Source organism: Balaenoptera musculus, chromosome 3 (assembly GCF_009873245.2).
Source record: "Balaenoptera musculus isolate JJ_BM4_2016_0621 chromosome 3, mBalMus1.pri.v3, whole genome shotgun sequence".
Lineage (NCBI taxonomy): Eukaryota > Metazoa > Chordata > Mammalia > Artiodactyla > Balaenopteridae > Balaenoptera > Balaenoptera musculus.
The window spans coordinates 155748318-155765635 of NC_045787.1; the positions used below are offsets into that span (position 1 = coordinate 155748318).

The window sequence follows — 17318 nt, forward strand, 5'->3', positions numbered from 1 at the left end:
AAAGGAAGGTCCCTCTCCCCGTTGGCCCTGCAATGGTTATTATCCTATAGGACAGACAGTGAGGGACCCTGTTAATTTTAAGGGGGTAGGGACAGTCACATGTTAGGTTTGTTGTTAAAGCATCCCGATGCCACCAAGGCAGTGAAGAAACAGTCAATCTCATTCATGACTGGTGGGAGGTAAGATCACCCTGTAGGACCCATAGCCTGGTGATTTGTCTATTTTACATTACAACTTCATATATACCTTGACCCAGGAATCATACTTCTTGGGAATTTGCCTTACAGATATAAGTTCAAAAGCACAAAATGACAACACTACATGCTTATTAACTGCAGCATTGATTGTAATAGCAAGAGATTGGAAACTATGAATATCCATCAGTAGGTGATCTGTTAAACTAGGATTCATCTACAGTGGAATATTATGCAGCTGCAAAAAAAGACTGAGGAAAATTTCTACGTCTTGAGATGGAAAGATCATCAAAATATAACAGAGCTGTAATTATATTTTTGTGTAAAATAGGGGAAAACAAAAATATATTTGCATTAAAAAACTCTGGAAGAATATGTACATAGATCCAAAACTTGTTACCTAAGAAGGGAGGATGGAAGTTAGATTCTTTTCACTGAATATTTTTATAGATGGTTCAATTTTTGAACAGTACAGTTTATTACCTACTCAAAAGATGTTTTAAAAACTCATTTTGTGGTGCAGCCTCTGTGGAAAATGGTATGGCAATTCCACAAAAAATTAAACAGAGAAATACCATATATCAGCAAATCCACTTCTAGATATATACCCAAAAGAGGTGAAAGCAGGAACTCGAACATGTGTACTAGTAGTACACCCATGTTCATAGCAGCATTATCCACAATCGCCAAAAGATGGAAGGGACCCAAGTGTCTATCGAGAGATAAATGGATAAACAAAATGTGGTACATACATACAATGGAATATTATGTAGCCTTAAAAGGAAGGAATTCGGACACATGCTACAACATGGAAGAACCCTGAAGACATTATGCTAAGTGAAATAAGCCAATCACAAAAGGACAAATATTGTATGATTCATCTTATATGAGGTCCCTAGAGTAGTCAAATTCATAGAGACAGAGAGTAGAATGGTGGTTGCCAGGGGCTGAGAGAAAGATAGTTAGGGAGTTAATGTTCACTGGGTACAGAGTTGCAGCTGGGGAATATGAAAAAGGTCTGGAGATGGATGGTGGTGATGGTTGCCCAACAATGTGAATGTGTTTAAAGCCACAGAGCTGTGAACTTTAAAATGGTGAAAATGAATAACAAGGTCCTACTGTATAGCACAGGGAACTATATTCAATATCTTGTAATAAACCATAATGGAAAAGAATATGAAAAACAATCTATATCTATATCTATCTATATTATCTTTGCTGTACACCAGAAGCTAACACAACATTGTATATCAACTATACTTCAATTTTTTTAAATGGTGAAAGTGGTAAATTTTATTATGTATGTCTTAAACAAGTTTTTAAAACCCACTTTGATAGTAGGTAAAGGATAGATTTATCAATGAACGGGAGAGTGACAACAAAATGCCTTACTGAATATCACACACACGGAATTTCCCGCACAGGATTTCTTTATTTCTTTCGAAAGCGGGTCAGGCAAGGAAGTGCTTCGTGTGACCAAAACAGACATCTCGCCCAACGTGGGGCTCGAACCCACGACCCTGAGATTAAGAGTCTCATGCTCTACCGACTGAGCTAGCCGGGCCTGTGTGTAGCTTTTTTAAAATAATTCTTACTTCAAGGTAGGATTTGGGCTGTATCTAGCTCCACGTTTGAAGTTAGTTGGGACAAGATCTGGCCACTAAAGACAAGATTCTTAGCAGCCCAAGAAACTCAGACTCTACCGATCGTGCTTGACTGACCGTCCCTCCTACTTCCGTCCGTTTTCTGCTTGCCCTTTTCTGCCAGCGACCTCGCCCTTTTCCATCCCTGGAAAACGTACGGCTCAGTGCAGGGAAAAACTGCGCACGCTGATGCCATCGAAGAGCTCACCCTGTGATTTTTCAGTCCGAAGTTTAAAGGCAGAGCCGCGGGCTTGGGCTTGTAGTGGGTGAGGGCCGCCGACTCCTCCAACCTGCGCACACTCCACTCTTTAGGGTTTTTCCTAATGTTCTGCAAACACCCTGCGTTTCGAAACTTGGAAGGAGAGGAAGCAAAACAGTCACGCACACCTGCGCTGGAGATGCCGGGGATCGAACCCGGGGCCTCATACATGCAAAGCATGCGCTCTACCACTGAGCTACATCCCCACTCCTCCAGCGTATGTTTTCCATGTTCCCTTAGTCCTTTATTGGCAAGGGTGAACGGGTGGCATCGCCAGTCGCGACAACCCAAATGCAGCAAAGCTCGGCGGCCAGCGTCGGGAGCTGTTCCAGGGTCCTCTACTGATTCTAGGCGAGCGGACCTCTACCGAGGGTCGCCCGGGGGCAGCACAGGACCGGGATAAACCCTTGGAGGCAGCGGGGAAAAAGAAGGGAAAGTCATCCGGTACGATGCCCAAAATGAACTGTGAGCCGAAAAAAGGAAAGTTAAGACGGGTGCAGGATGTTACTTTTGTTAAACAAAAAGAGGGGGGAGTGTAGCAAAATATGTAATATTTGTATAAAGTAATTCAGAATTGCAAAGTTGATTGCTTGGGATTGTAAGGGGACTGGGGCGTAGGCAATGGGCAGATTTTTCACTGTTAACTGCTCTGTATATCTGAATTTTGAGCCACATTTAAATCAGTTCAATCCAAGAAAAGTTTACCGAGCTCTACTATGTACCAAGAACTGCTCTAGAAAACTGGAGGTTCAACCGTGAACAAAACTGACATAGTCCATTACATCTATCAGCTCGTATTCCAGAGGAGGTAGAGTGCTAGAGAGAAAACAGAGCAAGCGTTGAGGGAGAGAATGTAGTAATGTGTGATTTTGAGAAGATGACTTTTGAAAAAAGGCTTGAAGGAGATGGGACCTGAGCCATGCAGGTATCTGAGGAAAGAGAGGTCCAAGTAAAGGTAACAGCCAGTTTAAATGCCCTGAGGTAGGATCTTTCTGACATGTTATTGCAGGAGTAGTAAGGAGGTCCATGTGGCAGGGGAGAGTGATAGGAGATGAGGGTGGAGAGGTTGTGTGCAGGGGATGGAGAGGAAGAATGGGTAGGGCCTTTAGACGATTGTGAAGACTTTGACTTTTACTCTGAGAGAGATGGGAGCCACAGGAGGATTTGAGCAAAGGAGAGCCACTATCTGATTTAACATTTTAACAGGATTGTTCTCACAGCTGGGTGGAGAAGATAGGGCAGGAGTGGGACAGAAGGGGAGAAAACTGTTGTGATCATCAAATTATAGGAGATGACGCAGTGGAGGGGGTGAGAGAGTGAGGAGATGCTGAGGACTGTGAGTGGGGCCTTCGCATTTCCCCTGTCTGGGGGAGCCTCAGAGGACTCACCCCTTTGGGCCTGAGCACCTGGAGGGGTGGAGGTGTTAACTGGGATGGGGTGGGGAAGGCTGTGGGAGGAGCAGGTGGAGGGGCAGAGCAGAAGTGCATTGTGGAAACGGTGAGTGTGTGCCTCCCCCTTAGAATGCTGCATGTGGAGATGCTGCCCAGTGAGTTGGATGTGGGAGCCAGGCATCCTAGGAAGAGTTGGGCTGGGGATTTGTACTGTGGAGCAGGGAGAAGTTCTTTTAAGCAAGAAAGTGGAAGAGATCACAAGGAAGTGAGTATAGACAGAAGTCCAAGGGTTGAGCAAGGGCTGGGAGAGGAGGAGGGAACCGCCGCGGTGGCCAAGAAGTGGGTAGGAGGCCATGGAGGTGGGAGGAGAGTCAGGGAGTACAGCATCCCGGAAGGCGCTGAGAAAGGGTGTCCGGAAGGAGGAAACATCAGAGGAGAGGGGAGGTAAGGCCTGAGAAGGGGCCTGCTTTCACCTTTGGGTTAGGATCGCTGTGGTCACTGGTGACCTTGACAAGAGCAGTTTCTGAGGAGGTTGGGGAAGAAAATCTGCCCCGAGTGCCCTCCAGAGGGAGTGAGGTGAGAGACGGTGTGAGCAAATAACACTGGCAGTTCTGGGCGGGGGTTAGGGGGACTGTAGAAACGAGCTAGAGAAACAAAGGATTGGGTTTTGGAGGGGTATAACACCGAATAAAGTGGGGGAATTGACTGTAACTGTATCTTGCTTAAAAAAAATAAAAATAAAGAATAAACGGGGAGGCGGGGGGGCACAATCGCGGGAGAGGTAGCTACAAAAGTGGATACAAGGCCACGCTTGGGGGTCGGGGGCAAGAGTCAGGTTCCAGACTCTAAATTTAGCTCAGCACAGGGCCGGACAAACCTGAGCTCCGGGAACCTGACACTGGTCCGGCGCCAGGCCCTCGGGCTGTGCTGGGTCGGCCTCGGGCGGCAACTGGGAGTGGCGCCCAGATGGGCGTGTGCTTCCACCTGTCCCGGCCCGTTTCCCAAGGCTGACTGGGTCAGGCTGGGGCGGCCCAGACAGGCTCGCGTCAGGGCTGAGAGAAGGGAGAGAAGGAGAGAGGGCGCCGCGGGACCCAGGAGGCCGCGGGCCAAGGCGGGATATTGAGGGGCCCAGAACGGGAGCGCAGAGCACTGGCCTGCACTGAGATCCCCTCGCCCCGTGCTGCCCGGTCAGCTATCAAAGCACACCCTCCCCTCACGTTTCCCATCCTGGCGCACCCTCAGCTCAAGTCTCTGCCAGCAGGCGTCAGCCCCGCCCTTCTTCCCGTGGGCGCTCGGAGGCCCGCCCCGGCCGCTGCGCCGGGAGCGGCGTACCGTAGGGTAGGGTAGCCTCTCCCGCGCCGCCCGACTTGGGTGAGCCGAGGGCGCGCATGGCGGCGGTGGGGCCGCGGACTGGCCCGGGCGCCGGGGCCGAGGCGCTGGCGCTGGCGGTAGAGCTGCAGGGCGAGGCGACCTGCTCCATCTGCCTGGAGCTCTTCCGGGAGCCGGTGTCCGTCGAGTGCGGCCACAGCTTCTGCCGCGCCTGCATCGCGCGCTGCTGGGAGCGCCCGGGCCCCGGGGCCACCGCCGCGTCCCACAAGTTGTCCTGCTCGCTGCCCTGCCCGCAGTGTCGCGAGCCCGCGCGCCCGGGCCAGCTGCGGCCCAACCGGCAGCTGGCCGCGGTGGCCACGCTGCTGCGGCGCTTCAGCCTGCCAGCGGGAGCGCAGGGGGAACGCGGGCCTCCGGAGGCGGTGGCGGCCGCGTGCGCGCAGCACCGCGAACCGCTCAAGCTCTACTGCCAGGACGATGGACGTGCCATTTGCGTGGTGTGCGACCGCGCCCGCGAGCACCGCGCTCACGCCGTGTTACCCCTGGACGAGGCGGTGCAGGAGGCCAAGGTGAGCGCCGTCCCCACCCCTGCGCGTCCCCGGGACCCCCAGTCCCCGTTCCGCGTTCCCGCGCAGGCAGGAAGGCCCAGGTGAGCCCCTGCTTCTCTTCCCTTATCCCATGCTGCGCAGCATTGGCTTCGGGACTGAGCGCAGCTCTCCCGCTGTCACCCCCGACACCACCAATACCACCTTCCCAACCCCCTCGCGTTTCCCTTTGGGCCCCTACTGGACCGCCTGCACGATGCCCCACAGATTTGGAGATTTTCTTTCTGTCGGTACCTGGCTTTGAGCGGTTTCTCCGTCACACCCACACATTCGCTACCCCCAGTCTCAGCCCTTTCCCTGGGCATAGCTCTGTTCGATGTTCTCACCTCCTGTGGCCGAGTGGGACGACCTTCCCAAGAGGTCGGGGTAAGGGGGTGGGTGGCTCCAGGGCTGAGTAGAGAGCCAAGAGCCATCTGGGATTCTGGCACCTCCCTTTCCTGCCAACTTGCTAGGGTGTGTGCGGAGGCCTGTGGCACAGTACCCAGTCTTTCTTTGCTCTTACCCTGCTCCGGCTCTCCCACCCAGAGGGCTTTCTGATGGTGGTGAGGAGAGCAGAAGAGAGGACTAGGCAGGTTGGGCTGCTGGGGAGCTTGATTTCAGCCTGGATTGTGCACCGATGGTCTTGAGGACGGGAGACCCGGAGGCCTTTGGAGTCGCCCAGCAGTTGTCCTGTACCCTTACGAGCCGCCTGTGCAGGCTGTAGCCATCCCGACGTCCAGAGGTGGCTTCAACCCTGCCTCCTCCTCCTCAATGAACAGGGCCTTCCCTTTCTCCTGGGTGGCTTCAGGAAGGCACACGTGGGAGTTGCCAGAATCCTCTCCCCACAATGTCCTCCTTCTCACTCTTCCGCAGGAGCTCCTGGAGTCCAGGCTGAAGGTCTTGAAGAAGGATCTGGAGGACTATGAGGAGTTTCGTTCCACCGAAGAGAAGGAGAGCAAGGACCTCCTGGTGAGCATGGCAACCCCCAGGTTGGCTCCCCTGGGTGACAACAGAGGGCCACCCGCCACTCTGGCTAGGTGTGTGCGGCTTTGGAGTGTGTGCCTGTGGAACAGCAGAGGTGGATTTTAGAAATATAATGAGATGCATATGATATAGGGTGACCGTGTCATTTATTATATAACCAGAGCTTTTGAGAGTGAAAGGGAGGGCTGAAATAATTATTTTAGAACAGCTGGCTTGAAGTGGAACTGTCCAGGTGAATCAGGATGTATAGTCCCCCTAATGATACATAACACCCCAGTTAGGGTCTGTGGAGCATCTTGTAATTGAACACATTAATATTTCTATAGAGCAACATATGAATATTCATACTAAGTGGGAGTCTTCTGTCAGTCTGTGGCATATTTTACCACCAAAGGAGTTATGAAAAAAACTTTTTTTCATTTTTAGAGTTTTTTAGATTTTGAAATCGAGGCTAGGGGAGACGGGTTGGGGGGATGGGGGAGGGGGATGGCAGAGCTGCTCCCCACCCAGCAGAGGGCAGGAGGTTCCGGGACTTGGGTTTTCAGCAGCCGATTGTGCTAGCACCCCCCTGCCCAGCGCTTGGGGTGATATTTTGTCTTCCTTGAAGTGGAACAGGAAAGTGAAATGGGGTTCATTTTGGTTAAGGTGGGCAAATGTGGGTCACTGTCATTTTCTATCTCGAAAATTCAGTGCCTAGCTCAAAAAATAGGGGTTAAGAGAATGAAAGGATCCACTAGGGCCTGTTAGGGCAGGGCTCTTAAGTTCTGGAGTTGGAAAATGGAGGGAGAGGAACCTGAGGGCCGCCCCCCCCCCTTAAGGGAAGGAGGTGTGGGGTGAAGGGGAGGACCCTGTGTACAGGTGCCCCAGGGTCCTTCCCTGACCCTGAACTGCATCTGGTACACCTGCATCCCATGCACATCTCAGGCATTCTCTTCTGAACATTCACTTCCCTCCACAAGGAAGGGCTCACCCCTCACCCCTCCAGATCTCCACCCTGCTCTGCTGGAAAAAAGAGTAAGCATGTGGCTCTTTGGCCATTGCTGTACATCCATGACCCAGAGGGCCTTCTCCAACTTGGGCAGCTTCATGGTCTCTGACCCCACACCCCATGACATTGCTTAGCACTTTCTACTCTGTCCTACACCCACCCAGCCAACCCCCGCTCTGGCCCACACATCCTTTATGATTACAAAATACCTGCTTAATGAGACAACCGTTGCTGCTATGAGAACAAGGAGAATGAATATTTTTATTTGAAAACGCTGTTACCATTTAGAGGAGTGGTTCTCAACTGGTGGCAATTTGGGGCCTCAGGGGATATTTGGCAATGGCTGGAGATATTTTTGGTTGTCAACACTGGGGCAGGCGTGCTACTGGTGTCTACCGGTAGAGGCCAGGGTACTGCTTAAACATCCTGCAATGCATAGGACAGCCCTCCACCACAAATAATTATCTTGCCCCAAATGTCAATAGCGCCAAGGTTGGAAACCCCGATTTAGAGTATTTTGGTAAATATTGTCCCACTTGTGTTATTTCCTTGGGAGACCACATGCTATAATTGCAAGAAGCTTGGACTCTGGGGTCAGACTCCCTGGATTAGAATCCTGACTTCCCGCTTCCTGGTAACGCACCTCTCTGTGTTGGTCTTCTCATTTTTAAATCAGGATGAGAGTGCACCCGCGTCACTGGGTGGTTGTCAGCATTGAGGGAGTTAACGCCCGTAAAGTTCCCTGTGCTGCTGCTGGCTGCTCGCCCAACATCCTGAAGACTGGGGAGCAGTGAACTGAACCCAGGTCTCCTGACTTCAGAACCCACTTATAGTCTCCTCTTCCAGCCACCCCCTCCTCCCCTAGAGTTTTCAGGGAAGAGGAACTTTGACATTTGAGCTTGTCCTGGAGGGATGGAATCCTTCTCACTGGCCACGAGAGGCCTCACTGGTTATATCATGCAGAGTCCCTCCCAGGTGTTCATGTAAAGAATCAAGAGGATCAGGAGCGAGAGTCTGTGTCTGAAAACACAGGGGTGAAAATCCCGTGGATAGTGGTAATGCAAAGAATAGAATAGAAAGCTTGCACACAGCATACTCTTACTTAGGTCGCTGTGGGTGTGCTGTTACCTCTGATCACTGGCATTGATTTCCCTTCCTTCTTTCTACTTTTCTGCATTTCCAGGTTTTGTATGATGAACATGTGTTGCCTTTGCAATTGCTAGACAGAAAAGGTGCTCTTTAAAATGAAGTAAGGTGAAGAGTGAAAGTTGGAGGGGTGACAAATGTTAAAGTACAAAATTCAAATGAGTAAAATTTAAAGATCTTATTGGCTTTATTCAGTGATTCATAAATCAGCCAACATCCCATCTTGCGGAAAGAAGGAAGTTCTGAAGAGCTGTACAAGGCAAGAGACTTTACAGGCAGAGGAAGCAGGAACAAGGAAGTTGTACTAGGCAAAAAAGTGGGTTGGCCACAGAGGCTCATGAGTAGAATAGTTGTTTTGACGGTTAAGAAGGCTTTTCATTGGCCCAACAGCATGGGCTCCCACTCACCAAGAATGATCTAGCAACTGCTGCTGCCCAATGTTCAGCCTGGCAGCAACAGAACCACTGCAGAGGCCTGATATAACATCATCCTTGAAGGAAACCAGTTACTTGGTAGCAGATGGATTGCACTGGACCTCTTCCACCCTGGAAGGGACAGCATTTTATCTTGGCTGGAACTGACACATTTCTGAATAAGAGTTGTCTTTTCTGCCTGCAGAGCCCAAGCCAGCACTACTAAGGACTTATAGACTGTTTGATTCATCAACATGATTTATGATCCCAAAGTAGTTTGGGTGTCTGATTAGGGAGGGCATTTAAACATAAGAAGCGCTGTGAAGGTAGAAGTATTTTAAATTTATTTCCAATCTTGCAGTTTTGATATCCTATTAGTACATGTTTTTAATGCTGTGAATATGCTTCTTTAAATGTGAGACCTGCCATCATCTCTCCATGTAGATACTTCCCTCACCCTTGCAGCCTAACAGTGAATTAGGGCACTTTGTTGGCCTGCTTGTCTGACAGCCAGTGACATCATTGATTTACTTTAAGTTCCTATGTCTTAGAATGAGTTTTCATCAGCAGTCCTCACTCCACAAAGGTTTTGCTTCAAAGCCACACCTTAAAGTTGCCTTATAAATCATATATTATATCATTGCTGAAAACGTTGAACTAAACCGAAGTGAGAAGAGTTACATACAGCATTACGTTTGAGATCTCACTGTGTGCTATCAAAGATGTTTTCCAACTCTGCAATAACTTGAAACCATCATGTGTTTGGATGCTCTAATTTCAGCAGAATAAAGATCGTAAATTTGGTCACACACACAAAAAAGTGGGCTGGCTATTGCAAAGTTGCTTTCTTTCCCTGTAGGGGACGGCAGGGGTTTATCAGGCAGATTACTGAACAAATACTGATCAGGCCATTCCTTATAGGCTGGTTTAAGGTAACATTTGTGGGAGAGCTGAAACTGTCATTAGGTCTCGGTTCGGTGTTGTGGGGCTTAACATAAGCGACTCCATTTGGGGCCTGTTGTCTTGTTTTTAACACAAAATAAATGTGTTTGGGGACCTCAGTTTAATCCTTAACAGTGACTGCAGGAGGCACTATTTTATCCCTCCCACTTTTCAAATAAGGAAACTGCAGCCCTGGGGGGTTCTGGGGTGGGTTTGAAGTTGCCCTAGGTTGGTGGGAGAGCCCAGGTCTAAAGAGACACATGGGCGCCACTGTGACAGGGAAAGGGAAAGCACGTGTCGAGGCTGCTGCGTGCTCGGAATTGGGACATTTAAACCAGAGCGTGTGCACGGTGGGCATGCGTGCGTGTGTCTCTGACCCCTGAGCAGTGAGGGGGATGGACCCCTGCCCTGTGGGATGGCTCAGAGGCTTCTATCCGAACGCTGTGTCTCAGATGCCCACATCCCTTTGCCCTCTTCAACTTCACCTCTCCTGGGACAGAAGCAGATGGCGGCAGAGCGAGAGAAGGTTGGGGCGGAGTTCCAGGCTCTGCGGGCCTTCCTCGTGGAGCAGGAGGGCCGGCTCCTGGGCCGCCTGGAGGAGCTGTCCCGGGAGGTGACACAGAAACAGAATGAGAACCTGGCCCAGCTTGGGGGTGAGATTGCCCAGCTCTCCAAGCTCAGCAGCCAGATCCAGGAGACAACTTGCAAGCCTGATCTTGACTTTCTCCAGGTGAGCCTGGCTTGGCCTTGGTATGAGTCATTTATCCTAAGGCAGGAGGCATGAATTTATCCCTCCCACTTTTCAAATGAGGAAACAAGAATGGCAGCGAGAACAGAATCAGATCCTATGAGTTTAGCAGAATCACACATCTGGAGCCAAAGTGGACTAGAGAGAAGAGCGCTGATTTTCCTGGGGTTAGAGGTCTAAAGGGATGTGATAAAAACTTTCTTGACCATGATCCACAATAATATATCTTACAATGTATTCTATTATGTACATTGTGACAAAAGTCTCAGAAAATGATACTTACCTGTATTACATGTGATGCACTTTGATTTTTTTTATTCTGTCTTATTTCCTTCTAAAATAAATAGTCACAATCCACTAAATAAACTTCACTAGTCACAAATGGATCAAGAATGGTCATTTAAGGGAATTCCCTGGACTCTGTACTTCCACTGCCGGGGGCCTGGGTTCAGTCCATGGTCAGGTAACTAAGATACCACAAAGCCATGAGGCCAAAAAAAAAAAGGTCATTTAAAAGGCACTAATCTGAGTGATGACCGGTTGTTGCATAAGAGCTGTCACTTGTCTTGGATGATGTTGAAAGCAGAGGCAACACTGGGTCCTAGCACTTGGCTCCAGTGATGATTCTGTAATAAATGGGAGCATCGGGAAGCAGTTGCCACCTGGGGCCCATGCAGGAGGTAGGGGGTGATACACCTGCTTATTGCTTATTCCTCTGGAAGGAGGGCAAGGGGCCAGTTTTATTTTCTCAAAGGTGAATGCTGATTTGGTTTTCTCTCATTGTTCTTTCCAGGAATTCAAAAACACACTAAGCAGGTGAGTGGACCTAACGATACCTTGGGCCTCTCTAAGCTGGCTCTTCTTTTCCACTTAGCTTCCTCTCTTCATTCCCCACCCCTGACCTCTCACCTCCTGATCCCCCCACTGCCTTACCTGGGTACCTTCTGAGGCAAACATCTGCTGCCTGGCCATGGGTATTCGGCACGGGGTCAGGCTCTCCTTTTCACCTCTCCCCACCCAGAGGACCTCACCATCCTAATTGTCAAGCCCAGTGGGAGTGGGACAGTGTTAGTGGGCCTTCCTCAGGGTCCTTGTCCTGCAGGTGCAGCAATGTGCCTGCCCCCAAGCCAACCACAGTCTCTTCTGAGATGAAGAATAAAGTCTGGAATGTTTCTCTCAAGACCTTTGTCTTAAAGGGGCTGCTCAAGAAGTTCAGAGGTAGGGGCTTGTGTGTGGGGCTGGGCCCTGCAGTCCTGGTGGTGGTGGTGTGTTTCTGGTGGTTTGGGGTCCTGAAGATGTGCCTTTCCAAAAGCTGTATGATAAAACAGGAACTAGGGTGTGTCAAGGCCAGACTGGTGCGGGGAGGCAGTGGTGACTAATTTATTTAGAACCCCCGCCCCTACCCCAGGGCATGAAGCTTCCCCTGGGGACAGATGGAGTAGAGGGGCACTGGGGGCAGAAAGAAGGATGAGGAGGGAGAGCTCAGCTCAGAATGGCTCCAGACAAAAGAGGGGGAAGTGGGAGAGGTAGAGCTAGAATACAGCCCCCTCCCCACCCCCATGATTGGCCCAGCACTTGCCCATCAACTAACTCTAGGGTATCTGGGGAGTGAGTGAACCCCCAGATATTTGACATTTACAGTGGGGCTGTAAATGTCAAGAGGTGGTGTCACCGTTGTTGCCAAATAGAAATTTCCCATGTCATTCACACACAACCTGCTTTGTTTCTCCTCTTCAGAGGATCTTCGGGGAGAACTGGAGAAAGAGGAAAAAGGTATGATGGCTGTTTTAACAGTGAGTGCCCGTCATTTGGCCATGTAGAGATCCAGTGGCTGTCTCTCGGGGCTCTGTGCATGGTTGGTTCCTTCCGCTCATCCACCTCAGCAACTTTGCCATCGACTGCCCTTTCTTCCTCATCCTCACAATTCTGATTCCTTCGGGCCACAGTGGGGCCCATAGGCCTATAATTTGTTCCAGAGCAGGAGTGCCCTGCATCTTGAGATACTTAGATCAGGGAGTGCTTGTCGGTCACCTGGACAAGCCTCTCTTCCCTGTTCCTGCTCCCAGAGAGATGGAGACCTCTCCTGGGGACAGGGATTGTGTGCAGGGGTCAGGGGAAGCAGGAGGAGACTGAAGACAGGAAGGGAGGTGGTTATCACTCCTGCAGGGCTCTGCGGTGAGTGGGATCTAACCCCAAGGGGAAGGGAAGTGGGGAGGGGAGGGCACATATTCCTGATGCTGATGACTGAGCTAAATCAGATCTTAGTCGGGAAGAATCTATACCAACTGAGTCAGACTATGTCCTCCTCTGCTCAGAACCCTGTGACAGCCCTGCCCCTCTCACTCAGTAAGGGCTGGAGTCCTTGCAGTGGTCTTCAAGGCCCTACGGGATCTGGCCTCACTGCACGCTCTTCCCCTGGTTCACTCCGTGCAGCCACACACAGTCCTTGCTGCTCCTGGAAGGCACCAGGCACACAGCTACTTCAGGGCCTTTGCACTGCACTGGCTATGCCAGGGCCTGGAACACCCTTCCCCCAGACAGCTGCATGCATATCTGACTTCCTCATCTCCTTGATGTCTGTGCTCAAATGCACCTTTTCAGTAAGGCCTTCCCTGGCCCCTCTAGTTGAAATTACAGCCTGCTCTCCTGATCCCTCTATCATTTATTGTCTCTCCTCCTTCTCCCCATAGAAAGGAAGCTGCAGGAGGGCAGGGATACTCCACGTGGGATTCTCAGGGCCTAGAACAGACCTGGAACATAGTAGCACTTACAACAAGTGTGCATATTTTAACTTTTTATTATGGAAAATTTCAAACATACACTAAAGTAAAGAGAAGAGCATAACGAGTATTATGTACTCATCATACACCTTCATCAATTATTGACTTGTGGCTAGTATTTTTCATAAGCATCCCTACCCACGTCTTCCTACTGGATTATTTTGCAGCAAACCACAGATAACTCTCATTTCCGTAAATATCTCAGTATGTTGTCTCTAACGAGATAGACTTTTAAAAAAACATAAACACAAAACCATTAAAAAAGCATAAACACAAAACCAACATCATAACTAAAAAAATTAATGATTCTTTCCAGTATCTAGTGTCCAAAATCCCCCACTTGTCTTTTTTTTTAATTTTATTTTTTCAATTTAAGTATCATTAATTTACAATGTTTTGCCAATCTCTGCTGTACAGCCCCAATTTTTTTTTTTTTTCTCTTTTGGGCTGCGTTGGGTCTTCATTGCTGCACGCGGGCTTTCCTCTAGTTGGGCGAGCGGGGTCTACCCTTCAACGGGGTGCACGGGCTTCTCATTGTGGGGGCTTCGGTAGTTGTGGCTCGCGGGCTCTAGAGCCCAGGCTCAGTCGTTGTGGCGCAGGGGCTTATTTGCTCCACAGCATGTGGGATCTTCCGGGACCAGGGCTCGAACCTGTGGAGCCTGCATTGGCAGGCAGAGTCTTAACCACTGCGCCAGTGGGGAAGCCTGCGTCTGAGTCTTTTAAATTGGATTTGTCAATCTGTTTGAATTGAGATCCAAATCAGGTCCATAAATTGCCTTTCTGTGATTTCAACACCTACTTAATGAGGGGGCGGTGGGAGTGGGGGGAGGGGAGCCGTGCAAGGACGCTGCATGGGACGTCTCCTCCCTGTCTTCCCTCCTCCCCAAACCCCGCAGTGGAGCTGACCTTGGACCCCGACACGGCCAACCCCCGCCTCATCCTCTCTCTGGACCTTAAGAGCGTGCGCCTTGGACAGCGGGCCCAGGACCTGCCCAGCCACCCGCGCCGCTTCGACACCAACACGCGAGTTCTGGCATCCTGCGGTTTCTCCTCCGGGAGGCACCACTGGGAGGTGGAAGTGGGCTCCAAGGACGGCTGGGCCTTCGGCGTGGCACGCGAGAGCGTGCGCCGCAAGGGCCTCACGCCCTTCACCCCCGAGGAGGGTGTCTGGGCGCTGCAGCTCAACAGCGGGCAGTACTGGGCGGTGACCAGCCCTGAAAGGACGCCCCTCAGCTGTGGGCACCTGTCCCGCGTGCGGGTCGCCCTGGACCTGGAGGTGGGGGCCGTGTCCTTCTATGCTGCGGAGGACATGCACCACATCTACACCTTCCGTGTCAACTTCCAAGAGCGCGTGTTCCCCCTTTTCTCTGTCTGCTCCACTGGCACCTACTTGCGAATCTGGCCTTGAGGGGCATTGCCCGGCCTCCCCGAGGGGGTCAGTCAGTCACGGGGGAACTCCTCCTAGTCCTGGCTGCCCACGGGAAGGCATGTTGCCCTCGGATGGAGCCTCCTGGTCACTCTGGGTATGCCCTCCAGACTCTTGCCCCAGGCTGCCTTAGAGGGGCTTCCGCAGACTACAACATCAAAGACATGAGAATGGGCTGTTGGGGAAAAGGGCTCTGAGGTCAGTTGAGCAGGGGAAGAGATGCTTTGGACCCTCCTGGCATGTCTCCTGCCTGTTGTCCGCGTGTGGATTTGGCCTGAGCTGTGAGGAGGTGCAGGTGGGTGAGGACAGGAGCCCAGCTCCACCAGAGGTGCTTCCTATCACTACCCCAACTCAGCAGGGCTTCTGGTTCTGTGGAACAAAACCAAGCTCTGGTCCCGTGCCATCCTCAGTTGCAAGCGGGCAGGTTCCTGCCAGGCCAATCAGGTTCATGATCCCTTCTGCTTTGCCTTCCTGTCAGCTGCCAGCTCTGCCTTCAGAGACCTGAATCTAGCTGGCCTGACGAAGTTGTCTACTCAGGGAGGATCACTGTACTTCCAGCTCAGTGGAGAGTTTGGGCCGGAACTGGTAGAAGACCCTTGATCTGTACATGAGGGAAAAGCCCAGGGTAACAGCATATAGGCATTGCTGCCATCCCATGTGGCTTAGCCTGATGACAGAGTGTATGTACAATACATCCTTGGCCACAGTGACTGCTCCGTGTTCTCAAGTTTGCCTAAACCCTTTTCAAGTGCCAAAGTACAGTCTCCCTTGGGTAAGGAGACCAAAGATTCTGGAATTTTGAAACTCAAGGCGGCACTTACAATTTTACAGAAGAAACTAACACCAGCATGGAAATGCACAGAGCACAGGCATGCCCCTGACAGACACTTCCTGGAGCTTCCCAAATGTATGCCAACAGCAGAAGACCCTGGTGCCAAGGCCTGCTCAGCCTGTACCCTGGAGGGTGTTATTCTCTTGGCTAATTGTTCCCCAGCTTCTGCATGGCTGGGCTTCTGGGAGAGTGGAGGTGGGCTGTTCCCTGCTTAGTATGCTCCAGGAAAGGGGGATGGGGAGATGGAAATACAGACTGTGAGCTCATTCCTAGGGTGCCTTGGCTCATTCTTAACGCCCCCAGTCTGAATGCAAGAGCACAATTATGAGCAAAGGTTTCTGCCAGACTGAGCATGTGTGTTTATCTGTGTGAGGAACATCTGCATGTGTGTTTATATCTCAGATCTCAGGAACGGGGGGCAGGGCCATGTGGATTTTGGAGAGGGCGTTTTTGAGCATGCATATAGGGTTTAGGTGCAAACAGACATAGGTCAGTATGGTCACACCCTATTTTTGATTTGTAGTTGTAAAATATTAGCCACCCCATATTTAGGTGAAAGCCAAAGGTTTCCTTCCCCCACGACCTAGCTACCCAGCTAGATGAAATCCAGTCTCAGACCTAATTCTGTCCTGCACACATTGTTTAGATAGACGTGTTGGCATGCAGGGGCAGTGACCATCAAACAGTCTGATCTGCAAGCATCTTGGAGTTTCCATGCTCTGTCCCTGAGATACTTCAAGCACACTTTGCATACAAGGGACAGTAAGAGAGATGTTCTTGTCGGGGCAGGCATGCCACTTTTCTAGAGGCAATCTAGAGATATAGCACTAGGCAGTCAGAATCCAGTGTCCTATGGGCTGGGGACAGGACCATTGAAGAGTCCAGCCTACAGCAGCATCCCAGGGGGTGAACCCTATGTTGTGTTCATACATGGAGAGTAGCTCTAGAATACTGTAGCTAATCCATGTATTTGAATACCACTGATTTCCACAAGGAAAATCCATTTCTAACATTCACTTATTAATTAAATTGCCTAATGCTATCATCAAGCCTTAATGTTATCCGGGCTTGTATGGCTTTTGGATTGAGTAGCACAATTACCCTTTATATCATCTAACAACTGTGCTGAAGTATTGCAGCACATTACAGGTCACAGAAGGTAGGGTGACTGTAGGTTCAGGTCTGGGCACTGCAGGGGTGGCTGTGTTTATATTTTCAGCTTTTGTGTTTGTGAATGTGATTGTGTGTCTATCAGAGTTTGCAGAATAACTATGTAGATATATACATATTCGAAGAGATGTAACAACAGTTACATAACAATTACACGTGGACAGTAAGACAGATGTTCTCTCTCGGTCACCAGGGTGGTGCAGTGACTTAGGATGTCACAAGGCTGGTGTGAGAGTATGCCTGTGTGTGTGCATTTTCCGCTCCCATCCTTTGACCATCATAAGATCTCTGAGATGTCTGGGCCTCTGAGAGTAATGACTGGCCTAACTTGGGTTCCTTCTGACTCCATCCATTCATTGGTCCTAGATCCTTGTGAGCTGCTGAGACATGAAAACCCACATCCTTGACACCAGACCCTCACACCACTCCTCAGCATCCAGACAAGAGGGCACCCAGTGACCTAAGTCATCTGGCCTTGTAGGGACCAAAGGG

General features: G+C 50.5%; 1 protein-coding gene and 2 non-coding genes across 7 annotated transcripts; 1 reads left to right on the forward strand and 2 right to left on the reverse strand.

Annotated features, from left to right (window-relative positions):
* Window positions 1-1685: 1685 nt before the first annotated feature.
* TRNAK-CUU lies at window positions 1686-1758 on the reverse strand. Its single transcript has one exon. It is a non-coding gene; the product is annotated as a tRNA-Lys (tRNA).
* A 472-nt stretch (window positions 1759-2230) lies between these two features.
* Window positions 2231-2302, reverse strand: TRNAA-UGC. Its single transcript has one exon. It is a non-coding gene; the product is annotated as a tRNA-Ala (tRNA).
* A 205-nt stretch (window positions 2303-2507) lies between these two features.
* On the forward strand, window positions 2508-15923 carry TRIM7 (tripartite motif containing 7). 5 transcript variants are annotated; one of them, XM_036847036.1, is made up of 7 exons: window positions 2508-2540; window positions 6271-6366; window positions 10370-10600; window positions 11412-11434; window positions 11721-11836; window positions 12356-12391; window positions 14295-15923. In XM_036847036.1, exons 3-7 carry the CDS (start codon window positions 10376-10378, stop codon window positions 14804-14806), a joined length of 912 nt encoding a protein of 303 aa, XP_036702931.1. In that variant the 5' UTR covers window positions 2508-2540; window positions 6271-6366; window positions 10370-10375; the 3' UTR covers window positions 14807-15923. The 5 variants fall into 5 exon arrangements, 4 of the variants coding, with proteins under 4 accessions (XP_036702931.1, XP_036702928.1, XP_036702929.1 ...); XM_036847033.1 differs by lacking the exon at window positions 2508-2540 and adding an exon at window positions 4546-5382; XM_036847034.1 differs by lacking the exons at window positions 2508-2540; window positions 11721-11836 and adding an exon at window positions 4546-5382 and having other exon boundaries at window positions 14295-14496.
* The last annotated feature ends 1395 nt before the right edge of the window (window positions 15924-17318 follow it).

Bases quoted from the DNA above. Each gene is read 5' to 3' on its own strand.
- TRIM7 (XM_036847033.1), top strand. From the start codon at position 4,876: ATGGCGGCGGTGGGGCCGCGGACTGGCCCGGGCGCCGGGGCCGAGGCG. The intron at 6,367-10,369 runs GTGAGCATGGCA...CTCCTGGGACAG, and splicing joins AGGAGAGCAAGGACCTCCTG to AAGCAGATGGCGGCAGAGCG. The intron at 11,435-11,720 runs GTGAGTGGACCT...CTTGTCCTGCAG, and splicing joins TTCAAAAACACACTAAGCAG to GTGCAGCAATGTGCCTGCCC.